At 44.6% G+C, this 23,450-nt stretch overlaps 1 protein-coding gene across 2 annotated transcripts in view; it reads left to right on the top strand.

Moving 5' to 3' along the window:
- Positions 1-23,450, top strand: part of Khc-73 (Kinesin heavy chain 73) — an 87,667-nt gene that overhangs the window by 39,860 nt on the left and 24,357 nt on the right. For both annotated transcript variants that reach the window (XM_089557326.1, XM_089557325.1), the window contains exons 2-20: positions 1,903-1,981; positions 3,532-3,547; positions 3,644-3,794; positions 4,430-4,610; positions 5,898-5,985; positions 6,233-6,367; positions 6,477-6,589; positions 7,345-7,456; positions 9,031-9,243; positions 9,889-9,993; positions 10,245-10,379; positions 10,500-10,636; positions 11,094-11,206; positions 11,770-11,913; positions 16,905-17,085; positions 18,404-18,566; positions 20,061-20,207; positions 22,292-22,432; positions 22,566-22,703. In XM_089557326.1, coding sequence (XP_089413452.1) covers positions 1,903-1,981; positions 3,532-3,547; positions 3,644-3,794; positions 4,430-4,610; positions 5,898-5,985; positions 6,233-6,367; positions 6,477-6,589; positions 7,345-7,456; positions 9,031-9,243; positions 9,889-9,993; positions 10,245-10,379; positions 10,500-10,636; positions 11,094-11,206; positions 11,770-11,913; positions 16,905-17,085; positions 18,404-18,566; positions 20,061-20,207; positions 22,292-22,432; positions 22,566-22,703 — 2,492 coding nt within the window. The remainder of the gene's footprint in view (positions 1-1,902; positions 1,982-3,531; positions 3,548-3,643; positions 3,795-4,429; positions 4,611-5,897; positions 5,986-6,232; positions 6,368-6,476; positions 6,590-7,344; positions 7,457-9,030; positions 9,244-9,888; positions 9,994-10,244; positions 10,380-10,499; positions 10,637-11,093; positions 11,207-11,769; positions 11,914-16,904; positions 17,086-18,403; positions 18,567-20,060; positions 20,208-22,291; positions 22,433-22,565; positions 22,704-23,450) is intronic.

Here is a 23,450-nt window from a genome sequence, read left to right as displayed (position 1 = left end):
TATCATCATCAGTTTGACTACGTCGACTGCAGTGTTACTACTTACTACAGTTCACTGTAGTGTAACTACAGAAGAGGGGCTTGCACTAGCTGCAGCCACTTTATCCGCGTTAACTTCCTAAGCACATGCGCCCTCCTTACACTTTGCCGCCCCTGCTCCTCCTGCCTTCTCTTGGAGCCCACTCCGTTACGGTTATCTTGCCTTCGCATCACACGCTTATGCCCATTTCTTCTCTCTTTCAGCTAGGATACCGTTAACTCGCGCTTGTTCCCTAACCCATTCCCCGCACCGCCCAGCTTACCTATTGTTTTCCCATCGTTCGCCTTCTGCGCTGTCCTCGATCTAAGCCTTTTCGTTCACGCTCCGGTGCCCACATCCAAGCGAGGCTGATCCTTTGAGCTAGTGGCGTTGTAGTTGTTAGGCGTGAACACACACTAACGATATGCTAAATGGAGAGCACAACGGCCCCGGGCGGACGGAAATAACACGCGTTGCGCAAGCCAGATGCGCGCTTTGAGAGGGCCGACCTGCGCAAACAGCGAACGCGCCCATCGCAGCGCACGATTCCCCATCGAGGCTCGATTTCGCGCGGTGTTACATAGACCAGACCGCGCGGCCTTCTTCCCCAGCCTCCCTCACCCCCGCTGCTTGGCTCGCCGGAGCTCACGGACGTTCCCCAGCGGCGCCGGCCGTGTTCGATACGGTTTCGGCTCCCACCTCGACTGGTTCCTGATAGGCTGCAGTGGTAAGGGGAGGGCGGAAGGAGGAGGGAGGAACTGGCGTCGTGTGCGTGCCACATGATTGCGTAACGGTGTACACGAGCGTCACGACGGCCGGACCGTCTCGGATTAGCGAAAATACCTCTCTCTTGTTCTTTTGCACGTCCAGTGCGTGAAATGTCAAAGGATAGGCGGAACGTAACCGCTATGGCTCGGTTTACTGCGCATGCGCCGCTCGAGCGTCGCGTCGTTTTGCGGCAAGCATGCGCACACTGGTTAGGTAGTTGGGCGTGATACGCGATACAGTACTGTGGTGCAGAGACAGGAAAGACCGCTTAGTCCCGCCTTGTTTTTGCTTGACTTAGTTCCACCTTGTTTTTGCTTAGAGAACATGTGTCATGCATTTGTGTGCCGAAATAAAAATATTAATTTGCAAATGCGTTTATTTTGCTTGTTTGCCAGAAGTTCGCAATGCAATGAGAGTCCAAACCTATAACATACACGTGGCGTTGTTTGCTGTAGTGCCATGTTTGTGGCACTATTTATTTTTCCTCTGGATGATTCGAACAAAAATGTGTTCGGAAACTAAGAATCATTACGGCCAAGCTTTTAGAACATACGGCTCCATCTAAGCTGCCTTCCCACGCACTACTGATTTTGGTTGGGGCAGATTAGTTGAGTGTATAGAAATATTTTAAGTCCTGTGGGTAACTGGTATCACTGACATTCTGTTTCTCCAGATTTGTTTGTTCTTTGTGTGCAAGAGCTGCATAAACCAATATTCATCGTTCTGTGCAGTCCTATACATGCAACTCTTTGCACATGATAGTTTGCTGCATAGAAAATGAAATAATGGTGGTCTTGGATAACATCCATGAGTATCTGATTCCTTGTTCTGAACGATCTTTCTCTTCCCCACTTCTTTGCCTTACCATTGTTTGTTCATCAAAGAAGGAGCATGTTTGCTCCATATCTACTACACCTTGGGAAGATTTTCCTAATTGCATTGGACAAACATGATATGTTCTCGCAGCAGTGTGACTAACGTATAGCATCAACTTGCTGATATTTTTTGTGGCTCTCTTCCACTCTGTGACAGTTAATGTCATTCGATGTTGGAGCATGCAGCTGAATGATCCCATTTGCGAGCCTAATGCGAGTCTGCTTGTTTGCTGTCATGCAGAGGTGGAACTGGGGGCACAATGCGTCGTCGAGATGACCGAGGGTCAGACGATCCTCTACAACTGCAACAAGGGCGAAGGGTGAGTCCTGCTGTTCCTCGATCCGCCACCCTGCTTTATGTTGCCCAACATGTGCTTATTCAGTTCTGACACAAGCGGCGGCTGCATTGTCACCACTGCTGGCATTGACATTGACCATTGTGCAGGGGCACTGGAGCGGAAAGGCTGCATCCAGGAGAGAAAATGGGGGGGGGCTGTTTTGGGGGCACTTCTTTCCTTTTTTTTGTTTAGTATGTGCCTCCGGCTCTGGTGCCTCGTGCCATTGGTTGGCAGGCAGGGGCCACGAAGGGGAACTGCGTGTTTTTCTGGTGGCGTGTGACAGGTCGATTGTCGAGGTGATTGGGTCATTATTGAAGCACTCTTGCTTTGCAGATGGCTGCGGGATCACTTTTGCGCTATTGTTGTGTTGTCTCATTACTCTTGAGTGCCCAGAAAACATCAAATTGATTCGGAGCGTAGAGTATAAGTTCTGTCTATTGTCGTAGTTTTGTTTGTTTGTGTTCAGTAGCGTGCATTCTGGCAATGACTTTTTTTTTTAAGTTTTAAAATGAATAGGGGAGCTGGAGAAGCGGGGAAATAAAGAAGCCTTTGTTGAGGCCATTGTGCATGTAGGTAGTTGCAGGACACGATAGGGCCATTATGTTGGAAATTGGAAGTGAATAAATTGTGGGCCATGAAGATATTTTCTTTTTCTGTTCACCCCCAACAACAGGACTTTTCATTTTCTTGCAAGTTGAATGCTCCACTTCTGCAACGCTGTTAAAGACAACTGGGCTGTAAAGGATGTCCACTGAATAGCATCCATTACTGCTTTACAAAAGTGGCACAGTCTGCCACATTGAAAATTTGTCATTGATACATCTTAACCCAAGTCATTGCTCCTTAGTCCATTATTTATCCTTGCCTGCAAGGTGTCAAACATCGTCATTGTTGCAAATGAGAATTTCTTGTATAATAAAAGTTAATTGTAAATTTGCGTAGACAGGACAAAATATTCTGATTCCTCAGCTGTCCTTTTTTTCTTTTAACCCGAGGTCATTGTTTGAGAGGAACACATCATTTTTGAAGACAAGCCTGAACATATTTGTTTATTTTGATTTGTGTGTTTGATTACCACTGTAGTTGCTTAATCAAACGATCAACCATTTGCTCTTAATAGCTCATTACTGAGCCCTTCAGTGGAAAATTCTGCAGGAGTTGGTGTGTGTCCCATCATGTTAATTTCTCGCTCTCAGTATGTTTATTAAACGTTATATCCATCTTTATATAATAGACTAACATTCTAGTACACACTGCATGAATAAATTTTCACATTTAAGAAACCATGCCAGATGTGTATTATAGAGCTTATTGCATTCATTACATTCATTTTTACATTACATTCATATTACATTCATTTTTTTTATAGCAATAAAACGGGGCTATGTTGCGAGCATTTGTTAGCGTCAGTGGGACTGTGTTACTATTGCAGGATCTTTTTGCATTGAATTTCCTAGCACTGCGTTCTGACACATGCTTTTCTTTTGTCCTATGTCATCATTTGCACCGCTTTGCAACCAATGCTGGAATAGGAGGAAACATCCAAAGGTGAGCTGTGCTGTCTGTATAGGAATCATTGTGAACTGGCTTACTTCATGTGCTAAGTACAGCTCGGGCACTCACACACTGCCCTGCCTCGTACAGACATTTGCCTTCGACCACTGTTTCTGGTCATTCAACGAAGCGGACCCACACTTTGCCAACCAGGAAAAAGTGTACACCTGCCTAGGCACAGACATCCTGGACAATGCCTTCCAAGGATACAACGCCTGCATTTTCGCCTATGGGCAGACTGGTATGTCACATTTTTTTCCCTGCCAGCCGGGCCTTGCTCTGTAAGTTACAGGGGGGGGGGGTTGCTTTGTATATTACATTGGAAGTGTCAGCTTGCTGATTGTAACGTCCCTCCTCTCTTGATTTGTTCTTACAAGCCTTGTGCCCCCAACCCTAATTTTTTGTTGTTGTTGTTTTAATACAAGCTCATCACGCCACATCTTTGCCAAGGGAGTGCCAGCAGAGTGTCGATTGTGTGCTTTTGAGCTTGCTTAATGTGTAGCCGTGTTTGTCACTTGTTCAGAGGGAAGTTTATGGCTGGTTTACATGTATACAGCATTGGGTTTCAGCATAATCTGCTGGAGACCTTGCTGACAAACTATATGTAGCACAGTGCTCTGTAAGCCATTTAGGCAAATGCTGCAGGATTTAAAATCTTGAGTCCTAATTTCATTTCCTTTAGTTATAGTTACATTAAAGGCCTATAGGCATTATAAAAGGAACGTAAATATGCTAGTATTTATTGGCTAATAATATTGTGTTTGTTAATTTATTCATTTGTTTGCCTGCTTCTTCGGTATTAAGTTGTCGTCAAGAAGTATGCCATTTTTTTTTTCTCTCTCTTCCTTACTCTGTTGCATTCTGTCATTCTACCAGGCTCTGGCAAGAGTTACACCATGATGGGCTCCGCAGACAGCAAAGGGGTGATACCACGGCTATGCGACTCACTATTTGAGCGTATTGCCTGCTGCACGGACCCAAGCGTCAGCTACAAGGTGGAGGTGTCGTACATGGAGATCTACAACGAACGGGTCCACGACCTGTTGGACCCCAGGGGGTGAGTGTCCTCTGCCGATGTACTCTCGCTGCTCATTTATGTGCACAGATTCGGTGTCATTTAAGAGGTACAGTCTGGTGCAGTATTAATGGGAACACAGGGAGCATTGTCAGAACTGAAGTTATTTTGGGCTCCTTTATGATCACACTTGCAAAAGTGCTAAACAGCTTGTTTTTTGTCAGGGAAACTATCTAGAACATAACAAAAATGCCTATTTGCATTCAAACTGAACAAGTAGTTGTGCCTTCATGCCAATGACTACTGTACTGACGCAGTCGCAAGCTTGTAAGGGTGCAGCATCACCAAGTGACACTGAATTGTTCACACTGCCTCAGCTTTAAATGTCCACTGTGCTGTTCACCCCATCAGGCACCAGTAGCAGAGTTTAATTCCAGACTGCATGGAAGAGAACTGAAGGAATTTAGTTTCTTCTCTTATGTCAAGCCCCGTAATCTTTTGGCTGCTGGTCCATATTCTGATCACCCTTACCTGTTAACCTGGCATACAGCAGTGCAGTGCCAGTTCAAACTCCAAGAAGAAGCAGTTCAGCACTGTTTGCATGGCGCCTATGCGTCTTGTAAGTGTCGGAGGAAGCGCAAAGGAGTTCCTCTCTGACACTCTCCCAAAACAAACAGCCATCGTGCAGGCACTGCATGCTGCTTTGGCAACATCAAAGGAAAAATCACGCAATCCTTGAAGTGCAGGCAGATTGAATAGACCTGTGCAGTGGTGATAAAAAAGAAGTGGGTGAACAGAAATGGTGAAAATAAGGAAGAGGAACAGGGTGGTGTAGAGCACAGTATGTAAATTGTTTCAAGGTGTTCTATCAATGTGAGAAATAAATAAATAAGTGACTCATCGCAACATCTATATTGAGTTCAAGGGTGACAAAATTTGGGTGATGATTATGTATGCAGGAAACGAGACCACTTAGTATATATATTGTTTCCAGTTGAGGGATATAGGAGGATGAAATGGGGACAGTGTTTTAGATTCCTAATGCGAAAGCATTCTGTGTGCCTCAGTGGCATGATTGTCACGTTTGTCAAGGCAATCTGGAAATGAGGTTTTGTGTGCTGCTTAAGTCGCTGAATTCTGACGAGACCTCTGTGCGGATATGGCTTGTATTTAGCCATATTGCAGAACTGTTGTTTCTTAACCAGCCTTTCATAAGACAAGGATTTGATCTGGTTGGGAAGCAGCGAAGAAGTCGTAATCTGAAAAGCGTATTTGTGAACATTGCAGGATCTTCCGGTTGCCATACCTTTTCTTTCGCTTTTTTTTCAGTGGGAAACAACATCTAAAAGTTCGAGAACACAACATTCTTGGCCCATATGTTGATGGTCTTTCAACATTAGCTGTATCCTCATATGAGGCAAGTATCCCAACTGTCTCCTCGTTCCGCATCATCACATATTTGTTGTATTTTAGTCCAGTTTGCATCTAGAGCTATTAATTCATGCAAAATTATCAACTATGTACGGAAAACAGCAGATCTTTTGAAGCTTATTGGTCATAGCTACTATAAATAGGTTTGTCATACAGCATGAGGTTGCTGTATTTACTGTGTTTTGTCAGGTATCATCTCTTTTATGGCTCATCTTTATTTCCTTCGATTGCAGGAAATTAATAATCTAATGACAGAAGGTAACAAGTCTCGAACTGTCGCGGCGACTAACATGAACAGCGAGTCCAGTCGCTCCCACGCAGTATTCAACATCACCCTCACCTGTTCAATCACAGACAAGTTGTCAGGGGTAAGGGTTTTCCCTCCGTTTGTTTGCCTTCGCTGGCTGGGTCAGCATTGTCGAGTATGTGAAACTTTCATTCTTTATGGCAACCTGAGCATTCTGGCTACTGTTGCAGGTGACCGGGGAAAAAGTGTCCAAAATGAGTCTCGTCGATTTAGCTGGCAGCGAGCGAGCCGTCAAGACGGGCGCCATTGGTGAACGTCTAAAAGAAGGCTCTAATATCAACAAGTAAGCCATGTTTGACATAGCAATGTGCAGGTGTAACGAGAAAAGGAGTGTGGTGTGAGTTGTTGTGTTTGATCATAAAAGGTCTGGCAGAAACACATGGCTTAAAGTAATAATATTAGATGTGCATTTATTTCATAGTTTGCACCTCAAAGCATTTTGTTTCATGTGTTATGTGCTAGGTTGCAAATCCGCTATCGGGGCTATACTCCGTGACAACTTTTTTTGGTAATGGAGCAGAAGCTATGGAGCTGAAACACACCCCCTTTTGCTACGCAACAGAATATAGCACCTGGTATCAGGTTATAGTTTTTTTCTTAAGAAATAGTGTAATTGGTAATATTCATTATTTAAGGCATATTTATAATGCAACAGCCAACTTCCAGTGTTAGAAAGTCAAGGCAAAGACAGTTTCTTTGATTACAACAATTTTTATAGGAAAATCTTGTTACAAGAAGCTTCCATAGATGGCGCCAGCTATACTAGCCACGGAGTGAGCAACCATGCAGGGAGTAACGTGCCTAGTGGCCGGGCACACCGTCATCATGTGGTTGAGTTATTTGGCTGAAAGACACAGTAGTGGATGCTCTACGCCTGTAGCCTTCCCTCATTCCCCAGAAAAGCTGTTGTGGAGTATAGTGAGCTAGTGCTGATGCATGAATATTTTATGCCAGTATGTTCACCATATGTCTGCTTAAGAACTTGGTGTTGCTGATTTTCTATCCTGTGTGCCCTATAATTTTGTAATTCCCTTTCAGGTCCCTAACAACACTGGGGTTAGTCATTTCCAAGTTGGCTGACCAGTCTTCAGGGAAGACAAAGGACTCCTTTGTTCCTTACCGAGACTCTGTCCTCACGTGGCTTCTGAGGGTAATTTACCCTTTTCTTAATTGATAATCCCAAAATCAGAGAAGAGGAGACGTAAGCTGAATTTCTAGCTTGTCTCCATGGGAGTTCTCGGTGCCTTGAGATAATTCTCACTGGTGCTAGCTTATATTTCTTTTACTGCCGTGGTTCTAGCCAGCATGCTGCTTGAAATTTTTTTTTTATTAATGCCAGTGATCTCATATTTGTCTTACTGTTGTACCAGGTATATAATCTTAGTGTCATGGAACACATATGGGTCAGAAGAATAGCTAATCCATATCTGTTTTGATGGCGCAAGAGTTTAATTCCTGCTTCTAAAGCAAGTGCACGTGACAAGCGGTGTCACATTGTGATGGTGACACATGTTGGAACATTTTCTTGGCCTCGGTATTGCTGAGCGCATTGATGTTTGTTTCTCAACTAGATAGCTATGGTAGATTCCTGTTTTTAAATACATTGCCACGTAAACGAGCAACTTGGGTTTAAGCTTTTATTTAATTAATACTGTAGTGCGTTTGTAAGGAATGATATGCAGGTATCGTAGTCTGTTACTGTAATGGTGTCGGTCATTTGTGGTACAGTAAAAACTCAATAATTCGACCCCCATTAATTTGCAAGTTTGGATAATTTGAACTGCCAGCTCAGTCTCGGCCAGTGCCCGTACAAGTCTATGCCGTTACGCGCTCGCTAATTCGAATGCTATGGGTCTCAAACCTATAGCATTCAATTAATCAAACCGGTTAATTTGAACGGGCTCCCAAAGGGAGGCCATGTTCAGGTATGACTGGCGCAGCAAGAGACCGTCGAAATAGTTTTAACTGTAAATCTGAGCTCCAGACTGCATAGTGGCTTGCTCACCCCTGATGTAAAGTCTCCTCAGGTGGTAGCGGAGGAGCCCCCCTGTGTTACGCCGTGAATGATGCAGGAGTCCTCATAATTATGGAGCAGTTCTGCTTCGATGCTCCTGACAGTATGCACGCAATAAAGCATTGATGGAAACATGAAAAACAGTCACTGCTGCACTGTTCTCGTCTCAAAATCAGGCAGCTGTTGCCCAGTGTTTCACCAGATTGCATCATTTCTTGAGAGTTTTTTGTAGTCATATAGTAGTTGGAGTATTTTTTTCCGGTCCCTTGAATTTCGAATTAACGAGCTTTTGCTGCGCCATTATATCAGGTGTGAGTCACTTTTTGATACATCTGTTGTCCGCTGGCTCCAATGAATAAGGTGTTTACATCAGCAAAGAGATGGATTCTTGCTTTGGCCTTTGTTGTGTATGGAAAGCTGTTCCTCTCTTCATGTCAAAGCCTATTGAATGGCTCCTGTGATCTTTGAGCACTTTGTTACTCCAAGTCCTATACCTTGCATATATAATGGGGTATAGAACTCGCTATATTTTGTACCTTACGGGATGAAATCTAGACCGTTTGCCCTAACTGCGAAGAGATATCAGAAGCACAGTCATGGTGCAATAAGGGAAAGTTTGTGATGCATTCGTATTGTAGGCACAACTTTTGAATGAATTTTGTGTTCGGGGCTTTTACTCAGACCTAGCTGCACACTGCTTCTGTTCTCAGGACAACTTGGGAGGGAACAGTCGCACCGTAATGGTGGCCGCCATCAGCCCGGCAGCTGACAACTATGAGGAGACCCTCTCGACCCTCCGGTATGCAGACCGTGCCAAGCGCATCATCAACCACGCTGTGGTGAATGAAGATCCCAACGCCCGCATTATCCGTGAACTCCGTGAGGAAGTGGAGATGCTCAGGGGTCAGCTCAAACATGCCACAGTATGTTTCCCTTCTTATTTTTGCTCTCTTGAAAAAACCTTTTTTTTTTGCAGAAGTTTATATTAGAATACATATAAGGACATGGACACGTAAAGGTACTGGCACTTTTAAAAGCCACATTTTAAAATTAATTTGTGATGCTACAACAAGTTGTCTGGTCATGAAATTTGGCACGCAAGACCAAAAGACTGTGAAGAACAAAGAAGGTTTCTGCAAACCCCGTGGAGATAGAAGAAAACACGAGTTGCCCTTTAAGGCCGCCGATATGCTATGGTATTCATGGGATTTCTTTGTGGTTACAATGTATGGTGGAAGGTTAGGTAAATCCACAAGCTCTCTTCACACATGAATTATGCGACCACTTTTTAGACCAGGTTTCCACCATTGACTTCTTTTGTGTATAGTACAACACTATTTCATGTCCAAGCTCTCAGTTGTCAAGATTGTTTTCGTTTTAGTGACCGAAGTTCTGACTGTAATTGCTTGTAGTGGAGCACTGCTTGCAGCAGTAATTTGGTGAAGAGCAGAGGACACATTTTTTGTCTCAATGCAGAACTTGTTATTAGTGATCGTATCGTGAGCCCCATTGTCTGAAACCATTGCGGCTTTTTGTCATTGTCATTGCCTTTCGCTTTGTCCATCCAGACGCCAGAAGGGTTGAGTGAACGTCTGAAAGAGTCCGAGTCCCTGATGAAAGAGATTTCGCAGACCTGGGAAGAAAAGCTTCGGAAGACTGAAAAGATCCATCAGGTAAAATGCCAAGAAGGCAGTTTAGGTGCATGCTGTGTAGTTCATAGCCACTAACACTAGTTGTATTTTGTTGCATGTTGTTGTACAGTGTTGAATGTTGTCACCAAGACCCTTTGCAGTGGCCGCAAAGCTTTTCAAGTTACACTTGTTGCCTTGTTGACACTTTAATGGGTGAACTTTATTTGCGGCAGCTTTTGTGCACATTTGTTTTACTGGATATTTCTTCTTTGTTTCTGGTTATTTATTTTTAGGAGAGACAACAAGCCCTGGAGAAGATGGGCATCTCGGTGCAGGCGTCTGGCATCAAGGTGGAAAATGACAAATACTATATGGTCAACCTCAATGCTGACCCTTCGCTCAATGAACTGCTGGTTTACTACATGAAGGTACACTGCCGCCCTGACCCTCGCCATGTTTTGAGTTGCTTGGAAGTTACGAAATGCATGTCTCACGGTCGCTGTTGCTTCTGTGTTGGCTTAACTTGAAATATTCTTTTTGCTGGGTAGGAGAGGACGCTGGTCGGGCGTCCTGACGCGCCATCAGAGCAGGACATCCAGCTTAGTGGCCTGGGCATCATGCCCGAGCATTGCATCATCACTATTGAGGGCCCTGAGCTGTACATTACACCGCTAGAAGGAGCCAGGTAAGAAGGCACTTCTCAGCCCTTTTAATTATATCTGTGAGAGCTTTTTTGTTTCTAAATCGCAATGAAACAGTCTTTTTTAAACCTTCATAGGTTGCTGTACATATTAACTAGATCGTCAAAAAAAACTTGAATAAGCAGCCACTGCTTGTTAACTTTTTGCCTAGCTCATTCTGTGTGCTCTCAGTTGCATCACCCAGTCTTTCTGCGTGACTGCAAGTAGTTATAGCATTCATGTTGAGTCCAGCCTGTGGTCATGTATTAGTGAGAGTGGTTACCGCTGAAGGGCTACATTTATACCTTTCATCACGATGGCACCTACATTAAAACAGCGCGAAATTTGAAAGTTAAGAATTTTTGATTTTCATGGATGTCTAAGAAGCTGAGGCAAGTGTGGAGTTTTATCTTTCTAATGGAGCCAGGTTTTAAATCTTTGCCCCTTTCTGTTCGTGTGCAGGACGTGTGTGAATGGTTCGGCCATTGTGTCGAAGACACAGCTTCACCATGGGGACCGAGTACTGTGGGGCAACAACCATTTTTTCAGGGTCAACTGTCCACGGGTGCAGACAGGTAAAGTGCTTACTTGTACGGGTTGCCTGTGAGCATTGCTTGCGTGCATTGGGCTTTCACTTATAGTCGTCACGAATAGAAAATAATTTGTGTGTACACAAATTGTAGCTTTTTGTTGTTGTTTTCTGTTAATTCAAGACAACTTAATAGCTGCATCTTGGCCAAGTTTACGCAAGGTTTTGCATGAAAGTTTTTGCGTTGTTGATATAAACGCATGCTTTCACTGGGGATGCTTGCATAACGTCAAGTATACCAAATTTATGGCTCAAAATGTAATAAATTCTTTGACGCTTACCCTTTATTTCTTTTGCGGGCTGAATCCTTAAATGTGTTATTAATTGCATAAGCAAGTAATTAATTGCATGAATAAAACTAATTGTGTAATTAAACATAACACAGGCAAATTGGCAACTTTTGTTGCTTATTTTTTAAGTGTGACTAAACTGTGTTGTGTTGCTTTCTATTTTTTATTGTTTTGACTGTCTGGAGTTGTGGTGGACTGAATTGGCAAGGTTATGTATGGGCAGTTAATTAATTGTGTGCCATGGTTCATGTCCTTTCAGCCGGTGCAACAGAAACGCCGACGCTTGATCGGCCGATCGACTACGAGTTTGCCCGTGAGGAGATCATGATGAAGGAGCTGGTGAACGACCCCATCCAGACAGCTATGCACTCGCTAGAGAAGCAGCACGAGGAGGACAAGCACAGTGAGTGGAGTCGGCTCAGTGCATTTTTAATCACGGCAGATAACAAGCAATCTGGCAGATAATCATGGCAAATAACGAGCAATCCCGGATCTATCGTCGAAATTTCTGATAATTCTACGTTTAAATCTGCTTTAACCAACCTGCTGCTGTCATAAACTCGAGAATCCTTAACACTGTCATCTTTTTTTTTTTTTTTACGGTTGTTCCACTTGTTTTATATGCGCGTATGTTACTGCCTTTTGAACGTGATTTCTCTTGTCGTTTGTTTTTATTGTATGCTGTTGCTTTTTGTTGTTGTTTTCATTCTGCGATATGCGCTGTTAATTTTTTACTTGTTTTGACGTAACCGGTTTGTTCGTTTTTTCTGTGAGCTTCATTTATGTCTAATTTTTAAGTGTATTTACAGCTGTATTTTTTGTTTCACTTTCGTGTGTAACCCACTCCCCTCTGTAATGCCCTCTGGCCCTGAGGGTAATGAAATAAATAAATAAATAAATAAATTGTCACAGTGCTACCGAACCCAGAGTTTAGCGTGAAAGCATTAAGGGTCCTGTTCAGTGGCAACCCTGGTGTCGTCGGCGGCGGCATATCAAGAAAAGTGGTTGGCCTGCTTGCCACCTAGGTCACATGAACTTGTGATGTTGTCACAACCTGCCCATTGGATTGCGGGCTAACTGCCCACTGAGGCAGGAGACAGTTAAGCAAATGATCGCGTGTGAGAGGTTGTTCGGAAAGAGCAACTTGGGTCTCGCAAGCCTCACTGGTGGCTGTGTTTGAAACAGCCACCTACTGGGGCAATGGCGCATCGCTTAAGGGGGGACATGGGTCTTAGAGCATTTTTTTATTTACAGACCAAATGCAATGAAACTGCACAGACTTATTCAGTTTTTTCTGCTGATTTCAAATATGCAATTTGTTTATTTCTAGGCCAACTAGTTCCTGAGATATTAATATATATATCATGCCATTGTCTGCTCAAACAATAGAAAAAAAAATGGGCCACGAGAAATTTAATTGTAATATGTGGGTAGATACTACAATGTGTGAGGAATGCAACGCTGGAAGCAGTTTTCAGTTTTTTGTCCGTGTGGACAAATGGGCTTAAGAGTTAGTTTCATGTGTGTCGTGTTTTCTGGCACTCTATGTCTGGTTAACTCACTTGAAAACTAACTATTAAGCCCATTTTTCCACACGGACAAAAAACTGAAAACTGCTTCCAGCGTTGCATTCCTCACACATTGTAGTATCTACCCACATATTAAAATTAAATTTCTGGTGGCCCATTTTTTTTCTATTGTTTGAGCAGACAATGGCATGAAAGATATTAATATCTCAGGAACTGCTTTGCCTAGAAATAAACAAATTGCATATTTGAACCTTAATTGTTGCACCGCTGCTCCAGGAGTGCTATGAGGACTCCCAGCAATCTGTGAATATGTAAAGTAGGGAATGACCAATTCCACATACATATGGGCACATAGGAAAAACTCAGGCAACAGAACTTAGGCGACTTAGAAGGAGTACTTGCGCGAGAAAGATCTCTAATGTGATCGCATTCTACTCTTAAGGGTAGGATAAGGGGAGACAAGGGTTATTGAAATAGTAAAAATATGTAAATGTTGCAGTTTTTTAAAAATGGCATATTTGGGTTCAGTATACAGTGAACTCTCACTTGAGTGAACTTCAAGGGACCGAAGGAAATAGTTCACTTAACTGAAAGTTCACTAAACTGAATATTCACTAGACTAACATAAGACATGGCACACAGAGTCAAAAGTTTGAAGTGCAATTCATGGAGCATAAGACATGGCATCCATAGTGTCAAAAGTGTGAAATTTATACATATCACCTTATACAAGGTGCATAGCAGTTAAAACGCTGCCTTTCTCACTTAAAAAATTCAGTAATTTTCTTCTGCACTTGTACATTTAAAGCACAGGAAGTAACAAAACTGTCGAAAGAGTCAATGTTTAGGCTGAACGGAGCCGATGAAAAACACACACCACGTGGGTCGTTTGTGTGGACACACGGAAGCGACGAGACCGGAAAGAAAAAAGCGACGTTCACGACTAGCCGATCGGAAAAGAACAGGCACACCACGTGGTTTGTGGTGTGACACATTGCCGCGTTGCTCCGGCGGCGCTGTAAACGCCAGCGATGTTATTTTGTTCATGGCCTCTGAGATCACTTGCACGGTGTTACTATTGATCTCGGAGGCCATGCCTCCTTGCCGTTTTTCTTCCGCACCGCCGCTTTGCCCCATGGGCGCTGTAGCACGAGCGACGTTACACTGCCGCAGAAGCGGCGGTTCGATGAGGGCGGGCATCGGTTGCACCTGCAGTGGAGGGCTCAAAACTTCGTTGAACTGATCGGAAAAATAAGCCTGGGTCCTCTGAGTGAGTTCGTTAAACTGAAATATTCACTATTCCGAAATTCGTTTAAGTGAAACATTTGTGCATAGAATCTATAAGAAAACTGCCGGGGATTTTTAAAAAGTTTGTTATTCTGAAATATTCGATAAACCGCGTTCGTACAACTGAGAGTTTACTGTATGCTTAATGTACCTATCTATGGTGTTTCAAGGTCTAACTCGGCTTCGAATGACTAAAAATCAGTATATCAGGCGCCTCCGATTTCGGAGCAAAATGCAGCAGAGTTTCGCGCCCGTCACTTCCCACAATCGCATTCCCAGTGGCCACCATCTTGGTCTTGTTTGAAAGCTGTCACTCTTCCCTACACCCTGGTTTTACTTACTATTGTGAAATCCTCTCAGAATGTCCGCATTCTGCTGTTTTCTGGGGCCTCTGTGACCTCGGTATGGCTGGTACGTGCACTTCAAATGAGATCTTCTGAACTTCATGCGATTTCTTTAACATGGCTAGCCTAATGGAAGTTTTCTTTATGCTTTTACTCTTATACCATTGAATTCAGAAAGAGCTTAACTATGGAGCTGTGTTAATTTTTTATGGCTGAGTCGAATGTAACAAATTTTGGGAGCAACAATGTTACCTAATTATATTTTATACTTATGGTGTGTCAGCGTAATTGAACACTTTTATATGATGATGTGCCTCAGTGAAAATATGAGCAGCAAAGCTCCGCATGGCAGGTATTTTGCTACAGCTCCATTTCAGTCGGAACCAAGAAATATTGAGGGAAAGTGTCTTAATATCCCCCCTAAGAAATTACCTAATTAGGCTTCTGTTATTTTCCCATAATGTGGGAACTAATTGAGATATACTGATACTAACATTTTTGAAAACAGGAGGAAGAAATACATATGCTCGCCTAATTTCATTGCGATATCTCTAATTACAAAGTTTTCATTTTAAGACCCACATTTCATTTCATTTATTTGTCCCTTAAAGGCCCGAAGGCATTACATAAGGGGGGGTGTACATAAAGGTTGGAGGGTAGTGGCAGAGAACACAAAAAAAGAAAGGGGGGAAAATACACGGGGTACAAAAAGGGTACAATAATATACAAACTAAAAGCAAGAAATGAACATACAAAAAAAAAAAACAAGGAACAGTTGGCACTTCGGTGTCGCAGTATGAATATGTTTATGAGAAGTGATTAGCCAGTTTCTCGTGGAAAAGGTGGCGATCGGAGCATGTTATTATGTTATTATGAAGCATGTTATTATGAAGGCCATTCCAGAGCCCCTTTAGTGCCATGTGATGGTGAAAGAAAGAACAGTGTCCGTTTCAGCGAAGTGATATACAAAGAGGAGCCCAGGCCTGACGAGCCGGATAACTCTATCTCGTCACACCCTTGTCTCCTCAGACTTTTTGCTTGCTTGTCACTAATGGTATAGAATCGACTCACTTGGTTAGGCTGGTACGGCAGACTATAGAAAAAAAAAAGAAGAGAAGTACTTTAAATGGCAAAGGAAGAATTCTGGCAGGTCAGGCTTTGTAACAGCGTCTACCTTAAATGTGTTTTAACCAGTTGTAGAGAGAATGAGTGCAAGTCTAAGTGTGCGTGTTCCAGCAGTCAGTCTGCATGCAGTTAACGCCGGAAAACTCGGATGAAAGTCCAACAGCAGTTCTTGTTAAACACGTGATTGATAAAATGGGCTCTTAAACACACCAGTAAGCGACAAAGATGCCAGTTATCGCAAATATTGCTAGCCACGATCAGATTACATGATTACATAGTAGAGAAAAAAAAAGATAATTTTGTGAAGCATTATGAAATATAATTGCACTTTTTGCCTCTTTCTTGCGCCTCATTACACCAGAACTGCTTTACTACAAAATGAATTTTTGCAGTGATTGCCACCTGATATTGTCATGACAGCACCCTAGGTGCCGCCTTCACTTTTGGGCACATGGCTGGATGTTGCAGTTGGCAATATTTTTGGTCAAATGTTTAGGGGAATCCCCCAAGGTGGAGTAGATTTGTAATAAGGGAGTAATTACTCATTGGCATCCACCCGAGCGCAGCCATACGGCTACAAAGGAAAGCTATACAGCTTTCTCAGAAACTTCGTAGTTAAAGAAAAATTCGTCCTGGTCCGGGGTTCGAACCCAGGACCACCGCTACACCGGAGCAGTCGCTCTACCAATTGAGCTAACCAGGACGGCAAGCTTATGGTAGGGCGAGATCGAATTGATTAATAACTCAAAGTGGGAACAGTGTTGGTCAAATGTTTAGGGGAATCCCCCAAGGTGGAGTAGATTTGTAATAAGGGAGTAATTACTCATTGGCATCCACCCGAAAGCTATACAGCTGAGAAAGCTGTATAGCTTTCCTTTGTAGCCGTATGGCTGCGCTCGGGTGGATGCCAATGAGTAATTACTCCCTTATGGCAATATTTTTGTTTACCGAACTCTCCGAGCGTAGTGGTGCGGAAAGGTAACTTAAGAATTGCTCGCCGTAGTAATGACTTGTGCTGTAATGCATTGAAGACGAGGCTGTTCCAAACAGCCAGCTCCCTGTCTGGCAGTGTGCCAGTGTTGTTGATGTCGTCCTGCCTTGTTTCCCAGACGCCCTGGAGAAGCAGCGTCAGATGTACGAGCGTCAGCTGCAGCTGCTGCGTAACCAGATGTCGCCGTCCACGCCGTACGCGCCCTACCTGCCCTTTGACCCGCTGGGGGCCAAGGCGGCTTCCTCCGGACTGCCCAGCCCCAGCGTCGCCTCCCGCATGGAGCGATGGGCCAAGGAGAGGTAAGTGCAGCCTGCCTGCTTTATTTCTTATTTCCCGCTTGTTTCTCAAACGTTCCTTCCAAGTTCAAACTAAGCTTTTTCTCACTGCCTGTATTGTTTGTAAATGTTCCGCTGAAATCAGTCTGCTATTATAACGGTACTGGAAGAAACGGTCTTTACAAGTCCCATTGGATAATACAGGGGTCCTCAATCTTTTTAGCCTGAACCCCAACAATCTTCAAAAGGCACTGAGGTACCCTATATATGTCCCTTCCTGTGTAGCATGCTCTCAAGAAAGGAGTACGTAGTTACAGGGTCCTTCTAGAAATGCCTAAGTTCACTTAATAATGGCTCTCTGTAGCATGAAACAGCTTGCTGTGAGCAATTACTGTGTGGTTAGTCCCAAAAGAGAGTGGGTCAGAAGAAAGGGAAAGTGTATTGAGGCATGCATGGAGAACCCCAAGAAAGCACTCCAGGGAACCCAAAGAGTTTTGTGTAACCCATTTTGAGAACCCCTGGGCCAAGGGCTTGCAAAGGGTTGTTTGGTTATAGGTCCTTCTGGTTATATATAAGTTTTTATAACTAATTGAGTTATTCTGTGCTCTGTTGTAAGCCCCTTTGGGCACAAAGCAGAGGTGGGTTGCGTGTAGCAGGTGTCCTTAGTATCACTCATCTGCACATATATTAAAGTGTACATTACATCGTAACACCACACATAGAGACTGTTTTGTAGTGCAGCACAATTAAAAGCTGAGGTGTTCACATGCTGTAAGAAAACCAATCACATGCTAAAACCTAATTGCAGTGGAAGGTAAATGATGGTGACAGTAGACCTTTGATAGTGCAGCTAAAGGCTGGGATGTGTGCATATTATTTGCAGTAAAAACAGTTTCGTATTGAAATAAGGACACTAAAATGTGAATTTCGGTGATGATGGCCTGTTTTTTGCGACTTGTGCAAACTTCCTGTAGTTAGCATCTCAGGAAAGAAAGCATAAAAGATGAAGCCTTAACAAAAACAAACAGGACAAACACTGTCCATGTCGTAGCAAGTGCTGCAGCGTGTTTTAGGGAGGCACTGCAGCACCGATTTGCTTAACTATTAATTTTGCTAACCTCAGCCTTGTAATTAGAGCGGTGATGAATACCGGTACATTAGAAAATGGTGTGCGTTGTTTTTGAATAAGATTGTATTTGTGTACGCCAACTTCTGATTTGTCATGTAGTCAGTCTCTTGTGCATTGAAAGCAAGCCTTAAGCTATGCATAGATAGTTTGGCCCAGGGTTTCGGGAAAGCCACACTGCCACGCTTTTCTTTTTTTCTTTCCCTCCACGCACAGGGATGAGCTGTTCAAGAAGAGCCTGGCCAAACTGCGGGAGGACATAGTTCGGGCCAATGCGCTCGTGCGGGAGGCAAACTTCCTGGCCGAGGAGATGGGCAAGCACACCGAGTTCAAGGTCACCCTGCAGATCCCCGCCGCCAACCTGAGCCCCAATCGGAAGGTCTGTATATCATCCTGCATCTTTGTGTTCTGATGCTGCATGAAAATGCATCTTCTTCTTATCAAAGGAATTGGGATATTAACCCTTAATCTGCCACTCCCGAGATAACTCGGGCTACCACATATGCACACCCCCTGCCTCTCCCGAGTTAACTCGTTTTGGCTTTTTAACTGACCCCCTGCCGCTCCCGATAATACACGTGTAAAAGAAAACTATGGAAACATGTACTGCCATCTATGGAGAGACTCCGTAAATTCATAGATTGTGTAGGGTAAATTTTAAACAACAGATGGCGCCCATGTTTACACATGCGAGTCACTTCGTTTTGGTCTGCGCACAGCAGCCATGAGGCTATGGGCCACACTCGTCCGCGCTTTGACGGATGAAGAAATTCAAAATTGCTTGTGAATTCGGAGTCCAATGATAATGAGAACGAGGAAGGAGCCCACCTAAGTGCCTTGTCGAGTGATGACAGCGATGAAGTCCCCCTGCCACCGAAAAATCCGCGTAAGAAGAGGAAATCCGACAGGCTATATTGGTGCTGGAAGATTTGATTCATTACAACTAACATCATTAAGATTATCCTGAATAAACATGTCTACATGTCCTGCAGAGCATTTTAGTGCATTACTAGCAAAAAATTTCCAGGAAACTAACATGCAAAAAAAACCCGGCAGGGTGTGTGCAGATGTGAGTAAAAAAACCTGGCAGTGAAAGGGTTAATATACAGAGTTCCATATTCAGTAAACTAACAGCCTGATGGTTGCCAGAGCTTCCTGTGTAGAAGTGCTCATTTGGCCTTTGCGTGGCTGTACTAGATGTTCCGGAGGCCTTGCAAACGTCCATGTGAGGCATGTATTATGCAGATATATCTGCATTTTACTTCATGCACTATTAGGCTTCATTACATTTTGCATTATAAACGCACTTTCTTAAAGTATACACACCTGCCAGCTAATACCCCTGTGTTTTGTATTGTTTTCTTTTTTTGTCTTGTATCTCTACAAATATATGGTGCTCGGCTGCTGGCCCGAAAGACGCAGGTTTGATCCCGGCCGCGGCGGCTGAATTTCTGTGGAGGAGAAATTCGAGGCCCATGTACTGTGCGATGTCAGTGCACGTTAAAGAACCCCAGGTGGTTGAAATTTCCGGAGCCCTTCACTACGGCGTCCCTCATAGCCTGAGCGGCTTTGGGACGTTAAATCCCATAAACCAAACCAAATTCCAAGTACCATATGGTGCATGCAGTGGTTCAAGGACCTGTCTTGTTCGGGCCTTACATAGTGGCTTGCTGTGTTCTCCGTAGGTGAATTACCAAATGTTGCGTCACTTTGACTAGTATGTGATCACGTTACTGATCGGGCTGATAATCTGTTGACCTGGCCTTATCTTGATTTATATTTTTCATGTGCACTGTACTGTCTTTCTGCGCTGTTGTTCAATGGTTGTCTTGGTCCTCTTTTTCTTTCTGCCCTGTCCATTTGGCGAGCACAGAAGAGTGCGTTTGTGAGTGAGCCAGCCATCCTGGTGAAGCGCAAGAAAGAGGGGAGCCAGGTGTGGTCCATGGAGAAGCTGGAGAACAAGATCATCGACATGCGTGAGATGTACGAGGACCGCAAGGAGAGGCCGCCTTCAATCAAGGCAAGGACGGCCCCACTGCTGCGTTTGCATCCCTCTGCCCGCTCGTGCGGAGGGCTCTCATTCCTAGGTGCAGGCGCTGAATGAGTGAGGCAACAAGCTAGCTTAAACATCCAGCAATGTGCTTGCTTTTAGGTCCGAAGACAATGCTATGCTCGCTTTGCTTTCTGCCTCTGTGCATTTCTCCTAATCACCTGCACACGGGTTTGCAGGTGGTTACCTTTCATTTGTTGTCCTTCGACTTTTGGTATCCGTGCAGAGTGCTGTTTGTCAGTACTGGTGGAAATCAATAAAGTACTATAGGCAAGGCGAGGTTCATGGTAAGGAGAGCAGATGCTGGCTTAAGACATAGTTTTCACCCGTCATGGGCTTTCGAAATGGCCATACAATCTGAGATTTCTCATTCTGGATGATGCACTAGGAACTGGTTCTATTAGTGTGCTAGTACTTATTGGGGCCATTCCCCGCATTTAGCTGTTGTGTGTTTGTATGTTTGTCTAAGCTGCCCACCTGCCGACCGAACTGGGGGTGAACTGCCCATGGTAGGTGGCAGTTCAGTTAATGATTGGTTATGAGAGGTTGCTTGGGAAGAGTAACCTGGGACTCACAAGCCCCATTGGTGGCAGGACTTGCATTGCAGGGCAGTGGCACATAGCTTAACTGCTGTACCACTGCACCAGGAGTGTTGCGAGGACTCTTAGGGACCTATCAGTGCAAATTTGAGAATGATCCAGACATCGGAACCAAAGTGAAAACCGAAGTGCTAGCACACATATAATTCGCATTTGGCCTAACTACACAAATCGACTGTAATTTTTTGTTCTGCCTTTAGTGCAAAATGTTAGCCAGCAGAGTCCGCACTAGAGCTGTGCACGGGCTCGGGCCGGCCCGAAAGCCCGTACCCGGCCCGGCCCGCGGGCCGGGCTCGGGCCTTGCGGAAGTTATTCACCCGGGCCCGGGCCGGGCTCGGGCCACGGTATATTTATCTCGGACGGGCCGGCCGGGCTTCGCGATCGCGATTGCTCCTGCGTGGCTCCAGCCGCCCTACTGTTGCAAGGTTACTGTTGCAAGGTTCGAAACTAATCTCCACATGAGTGGTCTCACGAGCCCAAATGACACTGCACAAAGGAAGGTGAGGCGTGTCGAACTGAAGGCACTCGCAAAAGTACCCTCCGCCACGCGTTGACGGGGGGCCGGGTGGGAGGGGGGGGGGGGGGGGGTCATTATCACATGTACGGGACAACAGGATTCTCGCTCGTGTGGCAACAACGATGTGTTGTGACCATTATCTTCTTGCTCGCCATGGTTACCTGAGTAGGCGTAGGCGATAACTCTCTACATGCGCCATGTTTGCATATACTCACTAATTTTCATCTAGAGCATGAGAACCGAGCATTTTAAAAACATTAAAATAAACTGATTTTCCTTAGATTGTCTCTTTCTGTTTCATCGTCACTTCAATTTCAGTTTTGCAGGTCGGGCCGGGCCCGGGCCGGGCCTTAACTCGGGCCGGGCCCGGGCGGGCTTAGGTTTCTTCGGTGTCGGGCCGGGCCGGGCCTCCATCAGTAGTGTAGGGCTCGGGCCGGGCGCGGGCTGAAATTTGCGGCCCGTGCACAGCTCTAGTCCGCACTTCAGTGTCATCGTAGTTTGCACTTAGTGGCAGGTTTTGATTATCACCTCATACAAAGCAGCTCTGATAACTAGCAACAATATTAGTATAATGCATAACAATTATATTGAGGGAATAATGTTGAAAAATGCATCTGTACTGTCACCTCACTTTTGACACTTTTTTTGGTAGGTGCTTTGTTCGAAAAAAAGCTCTCCCAAGCAAAGCATGGCAGCTAGTCGATACAGCATTTCATCAGTTAGTGTTTTCTTATCATAGCAGCACTTTTTCTGTGGTTTCTCATCACACTCACTGGCAAGTCTCCTAGATAGATCATTGTGCAACTGGTGTACCATTTTTCCGGTACCCGTTGACAAAAGACTGTTACACGTCCGTCGTTCAAGATCTGCTTGTGTAACTTGCAAGATGTTTGATGCTAACTCACTGTGAACCGGTATTGCCTTGTGTTTGCCCTCAGGATGACAAGGATGCCCTGGACCCCTTCTACGAGTCACAAGAGAACCACAACCTTATCGGTGTCGCCAACGTGTTCCTAGAGGTGCTGTTCCACAATGTACGCCTCAGCTACCACGTGCCCATCATCAGCCAGCAAGGGGAGGTGAGATCGGCCTTGTCAGAAGCTAGCACTTTGTGTGCTGCTCACTGCCTCATCCTCTTTGATGCCTGGTGACCACTCGCTCATCTTTAGACTAAGCACTACTGAATGTTCCTTCTTTGGCCTCAAAAACCAGATTGCAGGCCGCCTGCACGTTGAAATTAGCAAGACGGACGGTGCCCTGCCTGATCGGAGTGGAGACCTGGATGGTAGTTTTCGAGGATCTCTTCTCGACATCTCCGATGATGGTTCTGGCAAACAGGTCACCGTGCGGGTAAGGCAGCTCCATTATTATGCAATAACGTTAGGAGCTTGTAGGGTGGTTTGGTGGTGTTGCAGTCTCGTGTTACAGCTGGCCCCAAGGCGAGAAATAAAATTTAAAAAAAAAAACAATTGGCCATGAGCAAGATTTGAACCCACGGTGGCGCAACCAGATAAGCCTCACTAGCCACTGCATTAGACCATTACGCCATACCCACAGCCTACCATCCTGCATGCTAAACTACCAGTTGTTGGCTTCTGCTGGTGTGGGGCATACCCACAATGGGGATTGGCTGTTCTCTCACGATGTGCTTTGGAGGTCATTGTTTTCGTCATCTTCCATCCGTGTGCAAGTTGGTCTAAAAAGAGCACGCGGGTACTTGCATGTGCAAGCCGAAATTTGATAGTTCGGCCACTTTCCTGACAACAACAACAAAAAAAAAGGCACCTCCACCATCTCGCAAGCGTACCGTGAATCACACAAAACAGCGGGGAAATTTGAAAGGGAGCTTGGAAGCGTCATCTTTCTAGAATGCAGCAAGTCACGCAAAACAGCGGGAAATTTGAACCTACAAATTAAATTATCATTGATGTGCGTTAACTCTGTGCTATCGCATTGTCATACGGGATCAGTGGTAAAGTGACCCCCTGCGTTTTTACTCTTGATTACCGCAGAAAATGTACTTTGCATGTAAATGGAGGATGAGAATCTTCTTTTGGAAGTGTGTGCTAAAGAAGAATATAAGCTCCATCAGCATTT

This window comes from Amblyomma mixtum, chromosome 8 (genome assembly GCF_055824585.1).
Source record: "Amblyomma mixtum isolate Tamu chromosome 8, ASM5582458v1, whole genome shotgun sequence".
Lineage (NCBI taxonomy): Eukaryota > Metazoa > Arthropoda > Arachnida > Ixodida > Ixodidae > Amblyomma > Amblyomma mixtum.
This window is presented reverse-complemented; position numbering and strand designations above follow the sequence as displayed.